This window comes from Clupea harengus, chromosome 9 (assembly GCF_900700415.2).
Source record: "Clupea harengus chromosome 9, Ch_v2.0.2, whole genome shotgun sequence".
Taxonomy (NCBI): Eukaryota; Metazoa; Chordata; class Actinopteri; order Clupeiformes; family Clupeidae; genus Clupea; species Clupea harengus.
In genome coordinates this window covers 24,168,692-24,190,093 of record NC_045160.1, presented here as the reverse complement: position 1 = coordinate 24,190,093, position 21,402 = coordinate 24,168,692, and the positions used below count along the sequence as shown (strand labels likewise).

Genomic DNA, 21,402 nt, shown 5'->3' with positions numbered 1-21,402 from the left:
CTTTTCTATGGTGCTCAAAACATTTCTTCCTAAGGGCACATCTGGAATAATGTGTTTGTTGTTTGTGTTGACCCTTACTTCACTGTCATGACTTGTATGTGAAGTACTGATCACAATTAAAATAGCAGACACATAACACACATATGCAACATACCTGGCTTTATTGGGCATATCTTAAAGCTGGAATTTGACTTCACCAAAACAGGTTTTTTAAACATGAGGTATGAAGAACAAAAGCATTTTAAACTCACATTAGTCTTCTATGTTCTGTTACCAGGCAAAGCGATAACAACAGACTTCATATGAGATAAATAATACAGACAATGTGATTGAGTGCCAGGGTCCATACTATATCCAGATATCCATGATTCGGTTAAAACATTTTTTTTTTAAATCCAGTTTTTGTTTTAAAGTCTGTGTGACTTTTACTTGGAAACATGGACGTGTGTCCCTCTTGTCTTAGGCAGTGCCTTCCTGAGGATGTTAAACGTAGAAATAACAATGAAATGTTGTAGGAAAACAAAAGGACAACGTTTATATGTGACTGACACTCCTGACATACCTGCACTGGCATTGCACACGTTTAATATCAGTTTGATAAGACATAAAAAAAATAAAAAAAATTATTAGGTATGATTGGGCCTTACCAGAAACCCTGCCTTTCCACATATCTTAGGGTTCTCACAGAAACGCTGCATATTATGCACATTATGACTTGAAAAACAAAAAGAAACATCAGTGGCAAGACACCCACACACCACAGACGTGAGCTATGAGCCGTCCTGCTCAGCACGGAAACAGTCTCACACACGGGCTCTGCGTTTGCACACACAAAAGTGGACGGCACCTCCCTCCGTGCGAGGGCCTGTGCACAGATGCATAGGTTCCCCTATAGCCTCGCAGTGATTAGCATGAAGGACTTTGGCCACATCACCGGTATTTGTACAAGTTAACATCACTTTTTCTTTTTTTTCCTTAAAAAAAAAATACAAAAAATAACCCAAAGCAATTAAAGCATAAAACTAGACTGTACAATTTACAAAAATGTGAAAAGCCAATGATTGCTTAATACATTTATATAGAAAAAAAAAAACAACACCACAAAAACAAACATAAAACAAAAAACTTGACACAAAACCCCCTTGTGCTGTGAAACTGTGAAAGCCTGTTCGGTCTCTTTTATTTCACCTTCCTTGTGCAATAAGAAACAAAATTAATCGGTCTATGCATTGGCTGAGTACGTGTAGAAAAAAAGTCCTTTTTTTTTTCTTTTTGACGTTTTCCTGTAGTAACTGCTGCTTCTGCTACTGTTTACATGATGGTTGTGGCAAGGTGGAGGCTCTCCACACCGGATGTTAGGTCACTTCCTGTAGGGGTTGGTGGTTTACGTTGTTTACCGGACTAGATGAAAGGTCAGCCAATACATGAAGATTGGCTGTGCAGCTGCTATGGACATGGTTAGGTACATGCGAAGTTGGTTCTTGGCCCCACGTACCAGCACGCCTTCGGCTGCCGCCTCTGACAGGATCTTCAGACGCAGGGTGCGGATCTGTGGAAAGGAAAGGAAACACATGCTACAGTTATCATGCAGGGACAGGGTCACGGTTGGGTCACAGTCAACAATCAACAGTCAACTTTCAGCTCATTTTCTAAACCAAAGACTTGCATGGCTGGAGCATATGATAAGCATGCTTCCTGCAGGCTGCAAGGAAAACAAGATAAGACGACAACTAAAACAAACGTTATAATAGAACAACCTGAGAATAGAACAGAAGAAATGTGAGGTGATTGAAAACATGTCGTTGTTGGCTGAATGGCATCATGTCTCAGGCCCCTCTATTGCATGGAGTTAAACACTGTTAGTTACCAAGTCATTGCCGTTTCTCTGCTGGCGTTAAACACTGTTAGTTACCAAGTCATTGCCGTTTCTCTTATGGTGTGAGTGTCATGTGATAAGTTGCCTGTCCATAAAATTGAAATCATACGAGAGCGACATTGAACGGATATGTTTAACAGATATGTGTGTGTATTTTACACCTAAAATACAAAAAAAAAAAGATTTCCTTTCAAAATAGCACCTTACTGCAGCCCAGCGGCTTCTTACAACACAGCAAGAGTACAGACACACCCCAGCTGTGATCTTGGCACGCCTTTCCTGTATGCACTGCTCTAACCACAGAAAAAAGAAAAACTGATGACAGCAGCTTTCACAATCAATGCCTTTTGCAGTGTATCTACTGTACTAAGAAAAAGACAGCAGCTTTCACAATCAATGCCTTTTGCAGTGTATCTACTGTACTAAGAAAAAGACAGCAGCTTTCACAATCAATGCCTTTTGCAGTGTATCTACAGTGCCGCCCACAATTATTGGCAGCCCTAGTGAATATGAGCAAACAGGCTATGAAATCTAAAGGATCTGGAGAGATACTGTATGTAGGAATGGTCTCAGATCCCGTGCCATGTGTTCACCAACCTCATCACGCATTATAGGAGAAGACTCAGAGCTGTTATCTTGGCAAAGGGAGGCTGCACAAAACATTTAATTAAGGGGTGCCAATAACTGTGGCACACATGTTTTGGGGGAAAATATTTATTTAAATGTCAACAGTTATTTTTTTCTTTCAATAATTTTACTTCAATGAAAAGGTAAGATTTTTGTGAATATTTTGAGTGAAAGACCAAGAAGATAAACAGCAAAGACATATTTTTTCATAGCCTGTTTGCTCATATTCACTAGGGGTGCCAATAATTGTTGGCGGCACTGTACTAAGATAAAGTGAATCTTCTTAGCTACCAAGTCTGCTTTAAACTAAATTCTGTGGAGATTCTTTGCAGCATTAGAAATCTGTGCAGCCAGGGAAAACCTCAATTCCCCACCTGAAATCCATCCTTGCTTTTTAGTTAATTTCCTCCCTGGGGTCATTGAGAAGAGCATTAACCCCAGATCCTGGTTTCTCTCTGAAAGGTTTATGCTGTATGAGAAGACTAATGTGTGCCTGCTGTTACCTGCATAGCACAGACTAAACCTAAACCCTCTTTGTCTTTTCCTACCCCCCACATCAGCAAAGCCAGGTATCATAACGGGATATAATAACGGCATGCGCGTGTTATCGGCTAAGTTCAGGTTGTCATGTTAATCTTTAAATAGACTTAGCATATCGATTGTTTAACAGACTGGCCGCTAACCGGTGCAGCTACGCTATTAAACACACACCCCTCCTCCCCCATCTCACTATTCATTTCCTATATTTTTCTTTTCTTTCAATTTGTGGGCAAGTTTCTGTAGAAAAACGTTCCTTGTTTGTGGATGGGTTTCAGCCCTAGCCTACACCAACCTGCCTTGTTTGCCTTATGTTAGCACTACCTTATACCAAAACTTGACACATCCGGAGTGGACACCCTCCTATTTACTCACCATGAAGACAAAGATGGAGACGCAGCACCACAGGAGGGAGAGGTAGTAGCCCGTCCTCCCAAAGAGGAGCCCTGCAACCACCCCGACTATCATGCTGAGAGGAGAGGAGAGGAGAGGAGAGGAGAGGGGAGGAGAGGAGAGGAGAGGAGAGGGGAGGAGAGGAGAGGAGAGGGGAGGGGAGGGGAGGGGAGGGGAGGGGAGGGGAGGAGAGGGGAGGGGAGGGGAGGGGAGGGGAGGGGAGGAAAGGAGAGGAGTAGAGGAGAGGAGTAGAGGAGGGGAGAGATGAAGACAGTAGGGGAAAGGAGAGATGAGAGGAAGCACAAGCACACAAAAATCTACATCAACACATTCAATGAGTCTACTGGCCTGTACAGGTAGACCAAAAAAATGTCCCACAGTCACGGCTAAACATCTGTCTCAAGAGCCCATACTCACGGCTAAACAGCTATCTCAAGAGCCCATACTAAACATCTGTCTCAAGAGCCCATACTCACGGCTAAACAGCTATCTCAAGAGCCTATATTCCTGAGTCACGGCTAAACGTCTGTCTCAAGAGCCCATATTCCTGAGTCACGGCTAAACGTCTGTCTCAAAAGCCCATACTCACGGCTAAACATCTGTCTTAAGAGCCCATATTCACTGCTAAACATCTGTCTCAAGAGCCCATATTCACTGCTAAACATCTGTCTCAAGAACCCATATTCACTGCTAAACGTCTGTCTCAAGAACCCATATTCACTGCTAAACATCTGTCTCAAGAGCCCATATTCACGGCTAAACGTCTATCTCAAGAGCCCATATTCACTGCTAAACATCTGTCTCAAGAGCCCATACTCCTGAGGAGATAAGAGCAGCAGTAGGCGGGGCCTCACCCCACGTATTTGTATCCGGAGAACGCCACTAGGTCGATGGTGGTGAGGTCTGTGTTGACTGTGATCAGGTAGAGGCTGAGTAGAGTGGCTAGGACCTCGATGATGAGCCACACCAGCGCCGAGCTGGCCTGCATGCCCAGGCTCTCAGGGGTGAACCTACGACACACACACACACACACACACACACACACACACACACACACACACACACACACACACACACACACACACACACACACACACACACACACACACACACACACACACACACACACACACACAAAAACACAAGGTTACGATAAATATAAACAAACTGCTGATTTAGTTGTGTGAAAAGGCAGGGTATGTCGGGTAGCCTTCGGCTTTGGATTAAAGCATCCGCCAAACGCCTTAGCCTTATTCAGGGTTTTTCCTGCATAGAGAAAATTTGGGCGCGCGCCTAAGCCGTTTTCCCGAGCGCCTACAACAAATCGCGAGCGCCTAAGGCAAAAAAAAAAGTCCGCGATAAAAAAAAAGAAAAAAAAAAGCTGTCATTCATGGCGCAATTCAGCTTAATAGTGTTTTGAGCCCTCACCGTCGACTTCAAGGGCGCATCCCACCTCCCACCCCCTGAGCCAATCATTGAACAGAGGCTGCTCCAAGCTTGCCAGTTTAGAGAAGACGTTGGTTTGGATTTGAGATTTGAGCAAGCAACTTAATGTAGCTAGCTTTTAGCTGTTTTAAACCAAGGGACTTTACTTCAAAAATGTTGTTTTCAACCTGCTTACAAATCTGGTTAAAACAACTAGTGAAGGTGTTTTAGAATAATATTAATGCCATATACAATAACTGACTTTATGTTAACACCACTAATTAATGTTAGCTGTCTTAAATATTTAGCGCAATGCTAGCATGCATCTACCGTAATTCGATATTTAACCAAGGTAGCCTATTGTAGCTACAGCAAAATATTGATCGCGACCTGTTTACAAATCTGGTTAAAAAGATAAAGGTGAGCTGTTATTTATAGATATGAATTATTTCTCATGCATCTAATGGCTTACAGCTACCTGTAAAGCATCTAAACGTACAGAGTAAGGGAGGTTGACTGCTAAATACAGTACATTAAGGCAGCCACCAGTCTTTGGATAGCTCTCATAAGTGAGTTATTGTATATGGCATTAATATTCTAACCATCACACATAGGATATATAGGTACACAAACACACTGCTTAAATAAAACACTAAGCCTACTATCAAAGTATTTTTTTAAGATATTGTAGGCAACTGCTAGCTAGCTAGATAATGTCAGCAACTGCTAGCTAGCTGCTTGCTCAAATTCAAACCAACGTCTTCTCTAAACTGGCAAGCTAGGAGCAGCCTCTGTTCAATGATTGGCAATTCATCACGCGTGCAATGCATGTAAGCGAATATGGTCTCAATAGTATGTTTCAAGTATAGGCTACAGCCGAAACCTCGTTATGTTTTGATCAATAGTAATCGAGTTGTTAAGCGTGTCTTCTTGTCTGAACAATACGCAACTGTGAGGTGAGCGAATGGACAGAGCGGCCAGCTGCCAATCAGTCAACTTGCGTATGCATCCTGACTTCATCAGTCGGCGCTGATTTTGAGCATAACATTCTATTTTCAGTATTCATGGCTTTCAATGTATTAAAATATCTGCTATGTTGAGGACATACACAGGTGTAGGCTATTATTTGATTTGTCTACCCGTTTGAACGAGTACCAGTAGACCGCGGGGCCTCGGGAGAGGCAGACAACCGCATTGGTTTATCAATGAAAGCTCAGCTCGTTCGGAGGAGAGCGGATAGATTTGTGTTGCATCTCGAATATAATAATATTAATATTATCATTGATAAATAAACCGGTGCGGTTGTAAACTGTCGTTCCGCTGCGAGGGCCAGCCCGACGTGCACGAATACACCTGTACAAATGCAAATGAAATGTCCACTCAAAATGCTGACAAAAGTTTGATTTCCAACGCAGCCTCCATTGGTGGGCCAATAGAAGTTAAACACACTATTAAACATATTTGTGGACAGTTTTAATAATAAAAACAAAAAGAATGGTATGTAGGTTTGTATAATAAAAATGAATAGTAATAATAGATAAACTTGAATTTCATAATTTGTGTGTTACATTTCTGACCACTGGTTAGTTCTAGATTTTATTGATATACATTTCAGTAGTTTGCATATGTAGAGGTAAACCTTGATAATCTTTGAACCATACATGATAGCACCATGGGGCTTGGACTATTGTCAATCTATTAGCCTATCTATTTTAATCTAAAGTGTAAGCAAAATGATTTCCTGAAGCATATCCTCCATTATTTATGAAATGGTAACATGTAAGCTAATAAGGTGACATGGTAACACAGACTGTGCGCGCATAGCGCGCAATTTTTTTTTTGAGCACCGAAGACCCATTTTGACCCAGGAAAAACCCTGGTATATGGCATTAATATTCTAACCATCACACATAGGATATATAGGTACACAAACACACTGCTTAAATAAAACACTAAGCCTACTATCAAAGTATTTTTTTAAGATATTGTAGGCAACTGCTAGCTAGCTAGATAATGTCAGCAACTGCTAGCTAGCTGCTTGCTCAAATTCAAACCAACGTCTTCTCTAAACTGGCAAGCTAGGAGCAGCCTCTGTTCAATGATTGGCAATTCATCACGCGTGCAATGCATGTAAGCGAATATGGTCTCAATAGTATGTTTCAAGTATAGGCTACAGCCGAAACCTCGTTATGTTTTGATCAATAGTAATCGAGTTGTTAAGCGTGTCTTCTTGTCTGAACAATACGCAACTGTGAGGTGAGCGAATGGACAGAGCGGCCAGCTGCCAATCAGTCAACTTGCGTATGCATCCTGACTTCATCAGTCGGCGCTGATTTTGAGCATAACATTCTATTTTCAGTATTCATGGCTTTCAATGTATTAAAATATCTGCTATGTTGAGGACATACACAGGTGTAGGCTATTATTTGATTTGTCTACCCGTTTGAACGAGTACCAGTAGACCGCGGGGCCTCGGGAGAGGCAGACAACCGCATTGGTTTATCAATGAAAGCTCAGCTCGTTCGGAGGAGAGCGGATAGATTTGTGTTGCATCTCGAATATAATAATATTAATATTATCATTGATAAATAAACCGGTGCGGTTGTAAACTGTCGTTCCGCTGCGAGGGCCAGCCCGACGTGCACGAATACACCTGTACAAATGCAAATGAAATGTCCACTCAAAATGCTGACAAAAGTTTGATTTCCAACGCAGCCTCCATTGGTGGGCCAATAGAAGTTAAACACACTATTAAACATATTTGTGGACAGTTTTAATAATAAAAACAAAAAGAATGGTATGTAGGTTTGTATAATAAAAATGAATAGTAATAATAGATAAACTTGAATTTCATAATTTGTGTGTTACATTTCTGACCACTGGTTAGTTCTAGATTTTATTGATATACATTTCAGTAGTTTGCATATGTAGAGGTAAACCTTGATAATCTTTGAACCATACATGATAGCACCATGGGGCTTGGACTATTGTCAATCTATTAGCCTATCTATTTTAATCTAAAGTGTAAGCAAAATGATTTCCTGAAGCATATCCTCCATTATTTATGAAATGGTAACATGTAAGCTAATAAGGTGACATGGTAACACAGACTGTGCGCGCATAGCGCGCAATTTTTTTTTTGAGCACCGAAGACCCATTTTGACCCAGGAAAAACCCTGGTATATGGCATTAATATTCTAACCATCACACATAGGATATATAGGTACACAAACACACTGCTTAAATAAAACACTAAGCCTACTATCAAAGTATTTTTTTAAGATATTGTAGGCAACTGCTAGCTAGCTAGATAATGTCAGCAACTGCTAGCTAGCTGCTTGCTCAAATTCAAACCAACGTCTTCTCTAAACTGGCAAGCTAGGAGCAGCCTCTGTTCAATGATTGGCAATTCATCACGCGTGCAATGCATGTAAGCGAATATGGTCTCAATAGTATGTTTCAAGTATAGGCTACAGCCGAAACCTCGTTATGTTTTGATCAATAGTAATCGAGTTGTTAAGCGTGTCTTCTTGTCTGAACAATACGCAACTGTGAGGTGAGCGAATGGACAGAGCGGCCAGCTGCCAATCAGTCAACTTGCGTATGCATCCTGACTTCATCAGTCGGCGCTGATTTTGAGCATAACATTCTATTTTCAGTATTCATGGCTTTCAATGTATTAAAATATCTGCTATGTTGAGGACATACACAGGTGTAGGCTATTATTTGATTTGTCTACCCGTTTGAACGAGTACCAGTAGACCGCGGGGCCTCGGGAGAGGCAGACAACCGCATTGGTTTATCAATGAAAGCTCAGCTCGTTCGGAGGAGAGCGGATAGATTTGTGTTGCATCTCGAATATAATAATATTAATATTATCATTGATAAATAAACCGGTGCGGTTGTAAACTGTCGTTCCGCTGCGAGGGCCAGCCCGACGTGCACGAATACACCTGTACAAATGCAAATGAAATGTCCACTCAAAATGCTGACAAAAGTTTGATTTCCAACGCAGCCTCCATTGGTGGGCCAATAGAAGTTAAACACACTATTAAACATATTTGTGGACAGTTTTAATAATAAAAACAAAAAGAATGGTATGTAGGTTTGTATAATAAAAATGAATAGTAATAATAGATAAACTTGAATTTCATAATTTGTGTGTTACATTTCTGACCACTGGTTAGTTCTAGATTTTATTGATATACATTTCAGTAGTTTGCATATGTAGAGGTAAACCTTGATAATCTTTGAACCATACATGATAGCACCATGGGGCTTGGACTATTGTCAATCTATTAGCCTATCTATTTTAATCTAAAGTGTAAGCAAAATGATTTCCTGAAGCATATCCTCCATTATTTATGAAATGGTAACATGTAAGCTAATAAGGTGACATGGTAACACAGACTGTGCGCGCATAGCGCGCAATTTTTTTTTTGAGCACCGAAGACCCATTTTGACCCAGGAAAAACCCTGTTATTACTGCTTGCATGTCGATGACGAGAAAGTACAAACAAGTCAGGATATTTTGAGAGTAATTTCATCCAAGTGCAGTTACAAACACCACTGACGGCTACTAAACAGGGCCGACGAGGCCAACCACAGTAAACACAGAGCTCAAACGCAACCTCCGCTGCAAAGCACATCTTATCAGCAGTCAACCGCACAAACTGCCAACTAACTTCACACGCTACAACTCAAACCTTCCAAACCTCAAGCTGCAGACATATCTGACGGTCACAAGAGATGGTTAAAAAAAAAACATCATGAGAGAATTACAGAAAAGAAACCACTACTACAGGAGACGTATCCATATATGAAGAGATCTGTGAGGGCCAAGAAACACAGGTAGTGGACACAGACCAATGACATATTTCCATCAGTCTTTCTTTTCTTTCTTTCTGAGTCCAAGCCCAGATTTGAGAGGTTTCATTTCAACAGAGTACAGTTCCTTTCAGATCCTTTCATGTAGAAACAGTAGTAGTATTAGAAATAGTATTTTATTTTTATTTTGTCATAGAAAAGTCATGATGAACAAATGCTGACTTGGTACTATAGGCTCCAGACGTGTGACACACACTCGTGACCAGAGTCATTTCTATGTGTAGAGAAGGCTGACTCTGGACAGACTGCAGACCTTATTCTACAGGCTACATAAGCGCTCTCACTGCTGACCAGGGTCTTTTCTATCTGGTGAGAAGGCTGACTCTGGACAGACTGCAGACCTTTTTCTACAGGCTTTGCCCAGGGTTCATGTGTGAAGGAGGCTTATGAGTAGAGTGCAAGTAAAAGTAAGAATCCCAGATGAACTAATTCTATAGATTAGTTTTGAAAGCATGCAACACCTCTTAAGGTGTATTAAAGGACCTTTAACTTAGAACCTGTTAATCTTTTTTTCGTCGAGTGGTTCGCCCCGGACCACAGAACTGCATAGTGCATAGCCTAGGAGGCTAGTTGGAACGACAGGTGTGTTTATCGGTCCTTCACATGACCATATACCATGAACATTAATTTGAAGATGATACCAGTACTAGTTGCCTATATTCATGTATATAAAAAAACAACAACATGCTTCAAAAAGTGGCAAATGGTTTGAAGGGACCGGTGTAGTTAATAAGAATATGCCCAGTCAATAATTCATTGATCTTATACCTAGTTATGATTGTTACTTTTGGATTTAACTAGAATGTAAACATTCCTGGGTGAATATACCTTGGGCTGACCTGGGGAGTGAGGTGTGATATTAGACTCTCACCTTCCCCCCCAGGTCGACACAAGGAGCCCTGCACCCATGGCTTATTTGAATAGACGGTAACACCCCTAAACTCAGTGTATTTAACAGACTGTCCCTCAAGGGATAATCAGATATGCTGAGGTGAAGTCCTGTGAGGGAGGATGGATCTTCAAGTCTCTGTCTCACAGTGGTCGGCCGCCATTCTTCAAGAATAAACCTGAATCCTGACTGATCAAACCTAAGACTGAATCTTCAATATATGGTATAAATTATATCCTATCAGGTTGCATACGCTGTCTTAGAAGGGTTTAAAGGATTTCCGTTACAGTGCGCACAACACACCTCGAAGCTGTGTAAGAGTAATTTAATATTGGAGGCAGTGAGAAATGGTGTACTACATTAGAATCTTCCTTCCTAAACCCAAAAGGCGTGGAGCAGAGAGCACAGAAAGGTATTGCAGCTGCTTATCACAAGAAGCCACCAAGACACAAGATGGGATCGACTTTTCCGTCAGGTCAGACCTGTATCATTCACACAGGTACGTAGACACACATAAACTATACATTTATATATGCGTATAAACTGTCAGATCTGTATCATTCACACAGTTACGTAGACAGACACACATAAACTATACATTTATATATGTGTATAAACTGTCAGATCTGTATCATTCACAGTTACGTAGACACACATAAACGAGACATTTATATATGCATATAAACTGTCAAATCTGTATCATTCACACAGTTACGTAGACACACATAAACTTACTATACATTTATATATGCGTTTAAACTGCCATGCTGTAGTCTCAGGGGTTAGTAAGCATATCCTCCTGAGAGGGAGAGAGGATTTTCGCTTGCGTTTACCTGTTTTGTGTTCCCAGCGCTAAGCCAGCCACCAGGACGTACGTGATGAAGCCCATGACTGGTAGAGACACAGAAGCACACAGGAGCGTTAGCGGAGGCTGACAGAGTTGACAGGGGCAGCACACAAACACACACATTACCCAGAGTTCCCACTTGGTTTAATGTCGGCCACACTCACCGTTCCCATGTGTATCTCGGGTCCAATTCCCACTCACAATGAAAAGTGTGTGTATTTGATGCTAATTAACCATCAAGTGGAAATTGGGAGCCAATGTTGTTGATACGGAAAAGCCAGACCGTTAATCTATTCTCTGGCGACCTAGCGACATTAGCAGCAGTCTTCTGCCACAGTTCAACTGGCAATGCAAGCCACAGGATTCCCGTCTTCAAGAAGGGCAAGGGGAAGGGCATTCTCCGATTATTTCTATAATAAGGTGTGAGCGAAACAACGGCAGTAGCAAAACTAGGCAAACCGTTTGGCAAATTAAAATGTAGGCCTAGTTGTCAGTCGATATGCTAAAGCAGACAAAAGACGGACTAGCTGTCACTTGCTTGAAGCAGCATGTGGTGTTCGTAACTCGTTACTCACACCCTTTGGTTTCTTAAGCTTAACACCTTTAGTGCCTAAAACATGGGATTTATTCTATGCAACAGCCTGTTGCTATAAAATTCTTAGGTACTCTGTGTTTAATTAAGATAACTGCATGGTTGTTGTGAGAACACTTGTGATCACGATCAGTAAAGCTATCTATGGTTAGCTTCTGCTCACCTTGTGAAATTGGTGATGCATTAGGTAAGTGACTTGCTTTGTGGTCCGTTATTTTTCGCTTTTAGCAGAGGGATAGTAACAGACATATATTAAAAGGTAAAAGTGTATACGGAGACGACATACACATTTAATTAAACAGAATTGAATGCAGGGTCTCTCAAGCAGTTTAACTACCATGGGCGTTGTTTTGTCGATTTTCCAAAACCCTATTCATTCTCTCATATTCTTCCTGTTTGTTTGTTACTGTTTGGGGTCTATCCAGGACACAGCAAATACATAACTCAGCAATACAGAACCAGACCACAGAGCCCTGACACTTATTTTCGGCTCATGAACGTTACCTGGAATGTACAAGTCAGGGGCGTTTATGTCAAAGCGTGGTGCCACTGGGGTATCCTGCTGGTAGCTCACTTCCCAGTTCTAGACAAAGAGACAGAACACCACAAGGGATTTCAAAACAGTGAATGGGGAAATGCGGACACATCTGATTTACTACTTTCGCACACATATGGTGTAAACAGCTTTGATTGCAATTATGAAAAAGGAAGGGTCTTTAGAGAAAGGATCCCCCGTGATCAAGGGGCCATCTTGAAACCTCCAGCTGAGCAAAAACAGAACTGAAACATTTCATCAGTGAGCTATGGGGGAGGGGGGTGAGTGTGATGAGGTTGGTAGCTCAGGCCTCGGACAGTGTTATTGGCTCTATATAAATACATACAATGAATGGGGAAGTGTGGACACATCTGATAAACTTTCGCACACATATGGTGTAAACAGCTTTCATTGGTGTGAAAATGATGGAAGTGTGTGGGATATCAGTGTTTTCCCAAACTTTTTTTTTTTTTAAGATATATTTTGGGGCTTTTATGCCTTTAATCAGATAGGACCGTAGAGAGAAAGAGGAAGAGAGCTGGAGAGAGATCAGTAGAGGGATTGGGAAATGGCCGCAAGCCGGACGGAGCCCGGGTCCCCAGGGTCATTTTGACCCATTCATGGCACAGGGATGCTGCTTGTGCCCCTTTCCAAACTAGTGGACAATCTCCCCACACCCAACCTCTCTCGTACATGTTTGTTTTGCCATCGCAAGAAAACTTCAAAACTATTGTGAGGGAATGCAAAAGTAGCTCAGACCTAGGGCTGAACGATTTGGGAAAATAATCTAATTGCGATTTTTTCCCCAAATATTGCGATTGCGATTTAATATGCGATTTTTTTATTTTATCCCAAAAAAAATTCCAACAAATCGTAATGAATGATTTAAATATGACAAACACAATATTAGATACATTTAGTGTAAACTATTATTTCCCACATTTTACATTTTTATTTAACTGCTCATTACAGAATCAAGAACAACAAATCGGTGGCTTTGCCAATGTGCATTTAAGTAATTTAAACAAAGTCATTGTAAGAATAAACACAAGGCATTCACTTTTTAAACACTGTGTGCAAAATGTACCATCTTAAAAAAAAAAAATTATTTAAATTTTTTTTGATTTTTTTTTTGTGACCACGTTTTTAATCGCGAACGTTGCGGTTAGAAAATCGCGTTCTATCATATCGCGATTAAATCGCAAATGCAATTAATCGTTCAGCCCTACTCAGAACAAAACAAAAACAAAGGAAGGAACCCAGCCAATACCAGTGAATGTGCTTGCGCTGGCTAACTGGGGTTTGGAGAAGTAAGAAACGCTCTGAAACGGCACCTGGCATTACCGTTCTCATTAGCGGGTTCTAAATATAGCCTGGGAACTTTAAATAGCCGCTATCTTGTTACCAAAGCACAAGAGCCAGCTCTCATCATAGCCATTCTCTTCTGCCCTATCCATCATTTGTCTCAGGATTCAATCTGATTCAATCTGAAAGACAAAGATTCAATCTGACAATCAAACAAAAGAATGGAGGGAAATGCGTAACTCTTGCGCTGGGCAGTTGAAGGAAAAATCATAAACACTTTTAAATAAAGTCCAGTAAACACTGACGTGCTTTAGTGTCAGACATTATTTCAGTGCAAACCAATGTTGTGTCTATGCAGGCCTATATAGAGTGTGATTAACAATAAAACACTGTCTCAACCTAGAGGCCCCGAGAACGGACACAAAGGCAAGGGGACAAGTCAAAGCTCAGTTTTAACAGGACAAAACCTTAAGAAGAACCAAGCTCGGAAGGGGGAACCCATCTACCTGGGGTCAGCTCGTGAACGTGACAGAATAAAAAGAGAAATGAGGACAGGGAGAAAGAGAGGAAAAAAGAACAAGAGAAAGGGAAACCTGTGTATAGCCAAGCACTAGCCAATGAGTATGCATATGTGACCACGTATAGAAACAGGAGTGAATAAAGTATCGACAGTAGAGTGAAGAGTGTGTGGTGGTACAGTAACAAACATGTTCAGTGTAATCCATATGATGGGCAGGGCAGTAAAATCCTTCAGGTACCTCGTGCATGTAGGGAAACACCAGCAGTCCGAGTTTCTTCCCTACATAGATAGTGTCCACTGCAAAGTAGTACTTCAGTTTGGATATGGGGATGAATCTGTCGAGCTGAGGAAGAGAAGAGAATACTTCAGTTTGGATATGGGGATGAATCTGTCAAGCTGAGGGAGAGAATCAAATCAAATCAAATTAAATTAAATTAAATTAAATTAAATTAAACATTATTTGTATGGCGCATTTCATACCAGGAGGTAACACAATGCGCCTAGAAGAGAAGAGAAGAGAATCAATGACCTGGAATAGCTCCCACAACAATATGAAAATGAACACATTAATTTGGGATTCATTTGGAAAATGTAACGCATCAAAACAAAAGTAATAATTAATGCAGCTGCCTGGGTGTTGTTTTTTGTTCTGTTGCAGTGCATATGGAATGGGTAAAATATCAAGGGGCATCCAGTGTACAGCGGACACGGAGCTTAAAGGAATTCACAAGTTTATAAAGCATTTCAACTTACAACTAACCCAACTGGCTGCATGCCAGGTTCTAACTAACTGACTGGCTCTCCCTCCTCAAAGTCAGTCTCTCTTCGTCTCTGTGTATTCATCTCCATCCCCCTTTAAAAATAAAAGTCCCTTCACACTTTTCATGCTACACATACAGCAAGTATGCCTTTAAAGCTGACAGTCTATTTTGAAGGCCTTGATGGTCTTCTATAGCCTGACGATGTCATACTCATAATTCTAGTCAGAATATGAGTCTGATACCCCTCCATTGGGCTGTGATTATGGGGCGTGTTTCAACCGAACCAGGAAAAAAAAGTCATCTTCGCTCAATTGGATATACCTACAACCAATCAGAATAACGTAGTATGACCATAACGTAGACCATCTGGGCCAGCTGATACATTAAACTTTTACCGGATCCCGTAGGAAGGACGGAAAAAACATCTTTTCGATCGACAAATGCCTTGATCGCGTTTCCCTGTTCCTCTTTCAAAATGAATGTGCTCTCAATGTCTTCTAAAACAGACTTGAATCTCCGCATTTCAGCTCTCCAGCGGCAGCCATGTTTTTTGAAAACAAATTCCAAACGCTCTTTGGTGACGTGGTTGATTACGTTACGGTTGATCATCTTTTCATTTTTGATTCTCCCCAATGGAGCGATGCCAGACCGAACTTCCTGAACTAAAATGTTGTGGGCGGGGCTAAGTTCGTCTGAAATCCAGGCTAGGTCTTCTAGGAAACCATCAGAAACCACAGGACAGGGAAGTGTTAAAGAGAAGTTAAAAATATGCTATTAACAGGGTTACCACCCATTTTCCCCTCTCACCCACTCCTGATTTACTTGCTAGCCATATATCTTGCATAAGCAATAACATAGGGCTACCCTATCTACTCAACCTACTACTAATTAAGGTGATTTTTAAAGCATTGGCACTACAAGAGGAGTTAAATCCAAGGCTGTAAATCGTATTTGTAAATGTCGTGAAAATGTATCTTTACAGACACGAGCGCACAGCAGCAAAAAGCATTTCAGAAATTGACTCTATTTGCGAGTAGGGCCCAGGTCCCTTTGTGGGGACTGAGACTACAAGGTCTGGTTACACACACATTTTATAGTCTCAAAAAAAGACAATGACATATCTTGCCTCACTGTCTTGTTTCAATAAAACAGAACGATGGGATATGCATGTGACAGACACGTGCCAATACGGGATATGCATGTGACAGGCATGTGCCAATACAGGATATAAATTTTTCAAGACAACTGCTTCCATGGGACAGTGGACAGATGACTTGAATTAATCCATAAAATAGACAATAAGATATACTTCTATATCCTACTCTATATCTACCATCTCCTTTATCTCTCACACCCCTGGGTCGACAAAGTCAAATGTCATGACTTTGCCAAAGCCTTCAATGAACAGGCAGGGCTATATTGAATCTCATTACTTTTCCAGGCCTGAAAAATGTGATTTTAATATTCCATGATTAAACATCCATTGTTACAAGCTTCAGTCTTTGAAAGAAAAAAGTGATTAATCACAGCAAATTGTGCGATTCATTCGTAGAATTTTTTTAATTGAGAAATAACTTCACTTTAACCCATTTGCAATAGGCAAGATATGAAACTGGACTTACAGAACACTCAAATGTCTGCATACACTGTAAAGCTTCATCTCAGCACTACAGAGAGAGAAACACATAAGTATATGTGAGTGTCTGTGGTTAATAACTCATAACCTCACACGTACTGTAGCCCCCTACCACTGCTGACAGCATATTGTTTAATTTGAGGGCCTCCACTATCTCAATAAATGCAAATGCCTCAGTAAAATAGATTTGACTATGTAAAAGGGCACATTTTTGTCCACACTCACATTTTTGTCCACCATCTCCTTGCCCTGGCTGGCCAGGCTGCTCCCATAGGCCATGGCCAGGTTAGACATGGGGTCGGAGAGCAGCGTTTGGGCAGGGTAGCCTGCTGGTCCCTTGTCCTGGCCTCTGCCGTAGCCGGCCGCCCCTGGTCCGGCGCTAGTGTCCTCAAACAGCGGGCTGGGTTCGGTGGAGTCTGTGGAAGTGGTCCTCATCCTCATTTTGGGCGCTTGAAAGGCAAATAAATTAATGAGTGAGTGAGTGAGTGAGTGAATGAATGAATGAATGAATGAGTATGTGACTGGCCGCTCCAGTACGTGCACAAGACAGCTCAAACTTTTGACTGTGCCAGTAAGCACCGCAGTGAAGTCTAATTTCCACATGACAACACTGCCTTCAGTCTTTTGGAAACAGTCATTTGGTAACAAAAATATTTTAGTCATGAGGTCCTCATGGGCCTGACCCAAAGAAATAAAATCCCTGAGGCGGAAAGTGGAAGACAATCTACTGCACCTCCAAGCTTGACTGTATAAAATATTAGGACAACTTTGCAACAAATAGGCCTAGGTGGGCGTTGGCACAAAACAAAGCTTAGACATGACAAAAGACAAACGTGAAAGTTAGTGATGTAGTAGCCATGTATGACAATTCCTAATGACCAATTTAGTGCCAGATCTCTTCCTCCGGCCAAACACTCAAATGTTAGCCGAAGGTTGCTTTCGTTTTGAAAATACTTGTGATCAAAATAAACATGGCCATCCTCTGAAGTGTGACAGTGGTGTTCACTTAGTCTATTTGCACTGCTAATTTTAGCAAATGTTACTTTTCAGTAACGGTGTACGTTAAGAACACATCCAGTGTAGCATAACATTAATAACGTAAACATTTTGCCTTAAAGGAAGCCTTTACAATTGCTATAAACAACTACATAGCAGAGAGCCTTAGTTATTTGTTTGCCTCTTACGGTTGCAGCAGGGCACCATAGCCAAATATAGCGGACTCTACTGTCTACGTGGAAACTGATATGGTTAGCACATTAGCGAGCTACTGCTAACACAAATGGATAAATACTGCTTTGCGTTGACAAACGTTTCTAGCTCACCAGAGCTGCCTGGAAAGTACTTCAATTGATTTTAGGGAATTAAGGAATGACATTTGAAGTTTTCCAAACCGACAATTTCAATACGGTTTAGCAATGTACTGGCTACACTGCTACCTAGCTAGTTTAACATTAATCTCTGCAACTCTCTGTTAGCTCGGCATGACTTCCTACCGGCTTTTATCGTCACTATACCCTACGGCAAGGTATACTCCGTTGATGGGACAGAACGGACTCTGCCAACTAACTGGTTAAAATAAGATTGGCCATTATACTGTCTATCTGTTTCTAATCTAGGACATGAAGTACTATTGTGAGACAGCTACTATGAGACCCATTATAGTAGCTAAAGTTAGCTTGGTTGGCTAAATGTGGTTAGCATTGGCTAGTAGAAGTTAGCTTTTCAAGCACAGATACATTTCAAAATAACAGGACGTACGTAACTTACGCTGTCTGAACCCACTGTGTGCTGAAAAATCCATGCCAATGATATATCACGTGAAGCTTCACGTCAGTTTTATTGTGCCAATGTCTTCAAAATACCCAATTTAAGTTACTCCAGGGAAGATCAATCATTCTAGCCAGCCACACTGCCCTCTTTCTTTAAAACGAAATTAGCTGTTCCAGGCACAGGACCAATGACAAGGCTAGTTCAAAATTCTAACCAATGAAATAAAACAGCGCAGCTCGCAGCCGAACCCATATTTGTTGTGAAAGGTGCGTTACGTAACAATTATGGCCAATCATTAACCAGGGACGGGACAAGCTGACGACTGACAGTGCAACAAGGAATTCCGTAAATGCAATTAATGTACTCTGGTACAGTGTTTGCATACATTGGGCATGATAAAAAATCATTACATCATGAAACCACCCCAAGCCGAACATTAAGCATCAGCTTTGCATTCACGCGTGACTGCAGTTTAAACATGGTGACTGCTATCGTGCATAAATGGTGCGTGAATATGCCGATCCTAGTCGGAGTATTAAAGTAGAAAGCACTGATGAGCCTGGGAGCCTGGGATGGCATGCCAATAGACTAATCCCATGATTCCACCAATGGGAAGTGGAGATATACAAATCAAGGGTCTAAAAAGAGTGCGATTGATTTATGTTTTGTCGTCGCGCCTCATTCTTCATCGTAATGGAATGAAGTAATGAAACTATAGTTCCAGGATTCTTCGGCTCAGCATCCGATCTGAGAAAACGTTTCCAGGGTAAGTCAAGGCTACCGTGTTCTGTTGATGCATTTTACCTTCTACGATGTAGTGCTAATTCTGTGGTCTACAACTGTAACGGTAGCCAGCGGTTACAGTGTTGTGCGAGGATTCGGAAATTCCGACTTCCCAGTTAAAATAAAACGCAACATAACCTCACTCCAGGACACTTTAAGAGATGTGCTAATGACAGACGCTAGCACCCCTTGGTTTAAGCCTCCTTGCTAGCACGCCCGCCTCCCATGCCCGAGGTAGCGAGTTTGAGCCCTGCGGAACTTTGTTTGTCTTCACAACGCGGGTTACACAATGTTGCCTCATCAAACACACGTATTATCTTAACCAAATTCATCTGTAACTAGGCTGTCACACATAGCATGATGCCTGCCTACGCGTGAGTTATACAAAGGATAAAAACAGTACAATAAAAAATATGCAAATGGATTACATAATCTCTGTGATTTCCTTCATTTAAAGCAGCAATACGGAGTTCTGTTCCAAAACTAGTGGACTAACTACAAAAAAAGGCATGCACAAACATTGCAAACACCACCAACAGCCCAGCTGGCAATGGTAAAAGCTTGCCAACACACTAACTGGTGTCTTTTGGCAGGATAGGTGGCAATGTCATGCGTGTGAAAGCTTTTCTTCCATTTTTGCATTGTGTTCCAGCCCTGTACACAGAACTACATAGGGCATATCCTGGATGGCTAGTGGGGAAGACACGGGTGTTTATCTGTCCTTCACATGACCATATGCTATCGAAATGAATTTGAGGATGGTACCAAAACTAATTGCCCATAAAAGCTTACCTCAAAAAGTGTAAAATGATTGCATAGTGTTACTTTAATAAGAGAAGCCCTCTTAGAGAGAAGGCAACTATCTAAGCGAAGGAGTAGAGTAATCCTGCCGCTAGATGGCAGCTACTAGCTAGGTCCAGTCTGGTCCAGTCACCACGATAATCTCCCTTTTGGACTGGCGAAACAATTGACACTGCCAATGAGTTCACGTAAGCACTTTCAGTACTGCCCATGTAAGCAGTAGATAGACATGGGCAGCACTTGTAACCTAACTTGAGGCGCAGCGATTGCGACGTTGCTACGTCACGAATTTCCTCATCTTTACGAGTCTTCAATGTATGTGAGTGTGAAACAGGACAGGGAAGTGAAGTACGGCAAACATTGTGCATGAAAGTTGTGGATCTAACCTGCACACTAAAACAGTACTTGGCGTTCTATCCCAGACCCGTTATAGGTCTACTCATGGTAAAGGTAGGAACGTAGGTGTGAGGTAAATGTAACAGCATCTGTATTGTGTTTCCAGCTGCATGACGTTTTGATGCTACAATGCCATTGACGTTCTACTGTATGAAGTGACACAGGCAGCGACGCTAGTTTATAACCGTTTATTAAACACTGCAGAGCAGGCATTATGCGCAAACGCTACATACATGCATGTCACCTTGAATGTCCGGGCACGAAGGACAATGAAGGGCGTGTCACCAGGACTGCAGCTGAGATGGGCTTTACTGTCACTTAATTATTTAATAGATGTGTCAGATTTGGACCTAGATGAAGCCTGCATCCTCACCACATGAAGTGCAAAGAAGCATTATACAAAGCCATAGATATACAGTGAACAGTTTGGTAGCCTACTGATCTTAAGAATAGAATTATCTCTCTCTGTCTCTCTCTCCTGCAGACCCATTGGCTGTCTTCTCCAGTGTCACGGATCACAAGCAGCCTAGTAGCCAATGACTTGGCTGACCTGGCCACAACCACCTCAACTTAATAAATGATTAACTGTACATACAGAGAGAACATCAGCTACATCCTTCACGCACATGGTAGTCATTGCGTCAAATATCAAGAAAAAAAGTGAACTGAAGGGGAAAACTAATTTACACAGTTGTAAAATCGAAAGGGGGATAAGCACTTACCATTTAATTTTGGCTTTGGAAAAAGAGGCCGGTCAAATATTTTTTGAGTCGTCAGCACCCTCGTTTGCTGCCCTGTGTCTCTCCCCTGCCCCCCTTCAAA

General features: G+C 41.5%; 1 protein-coding gene across 3 annotated transcripts; it reads right to left on the bottom strand.

The window, feature by feature from the left end:
- Positions 1 to 144: 144 nt before the first annotated feature.
- Positions 145 to 21,390, bottom strand: yif1b (Yip1 interacting factor homolog B (S. cerevisiae)). Of its 3 annotated transcripts, none has more exons than XM_042708754.1 (8): positions 21,303 to 21,390; positions 17,056 to 17,279; positions 14,672 to 14,776; positions 12,578 to 12,656; positions 11,468 to 11,525; positions 4,288 to 4,443; positions 3,416 to 3,509; positions 145 to 1,549 (listed from the first exon to the last, which is right to left on the bottom strand). In XM_042708754.1, exons 2-8 carry the CDS (start codon positions 17,269 to 17,271, stop codon positions 1,394 to 1,396), a joined length of 864 nt encoding a protein of 287 aa, XP_042564688.1. In that variant the 5' UTR covers positions 17,272 to 17,279; positions 21,303 to 21,390; the 3' UTR covers positions 145 to 1,393. The 3 variants fall into 3 exon arrangements, with proteins under 3 accessions (XP_042564688.1, XP_012693804.1, XP_012693805.1); XM_012838350.3 differs by lacking the exon at positions 21,303 to 21,390 and adding an exon at positions 18,589 to 18,823; XM_012838351.3 differs by lacking the exon at positions 21,303 to 21,390 and adding an exon at positions 18,598 to 18,819.
- Positions 21,391 to 21,402: the final 12 nt, after the last annotated feature.

Excerpts from the sequence above, each read along its gene's own strand:
- yif1b (XM_012838350.3), bottom strand. The coding sequence starts at position 18,631 with ATGGATTTTTCAGCACACAGTGGGTTCAGACAGCGTAAGTTAC. Across the intron at positions 17,280-18,588 it reads GTTCAGACAGCGTAAGTTAC|CGCCCAAAATGAGGATGAGG; the intron begins GTACGTCCTGTT and ends TTGCCTTTCAAG. Across the intron at positions 11,526-12,577 it reads CCCTGACTTGTACATTCCAG|TCATGGGCTTCATCACGTAC; the intron begins GTAACGTTCATG and ends TGTCTCTACCAG.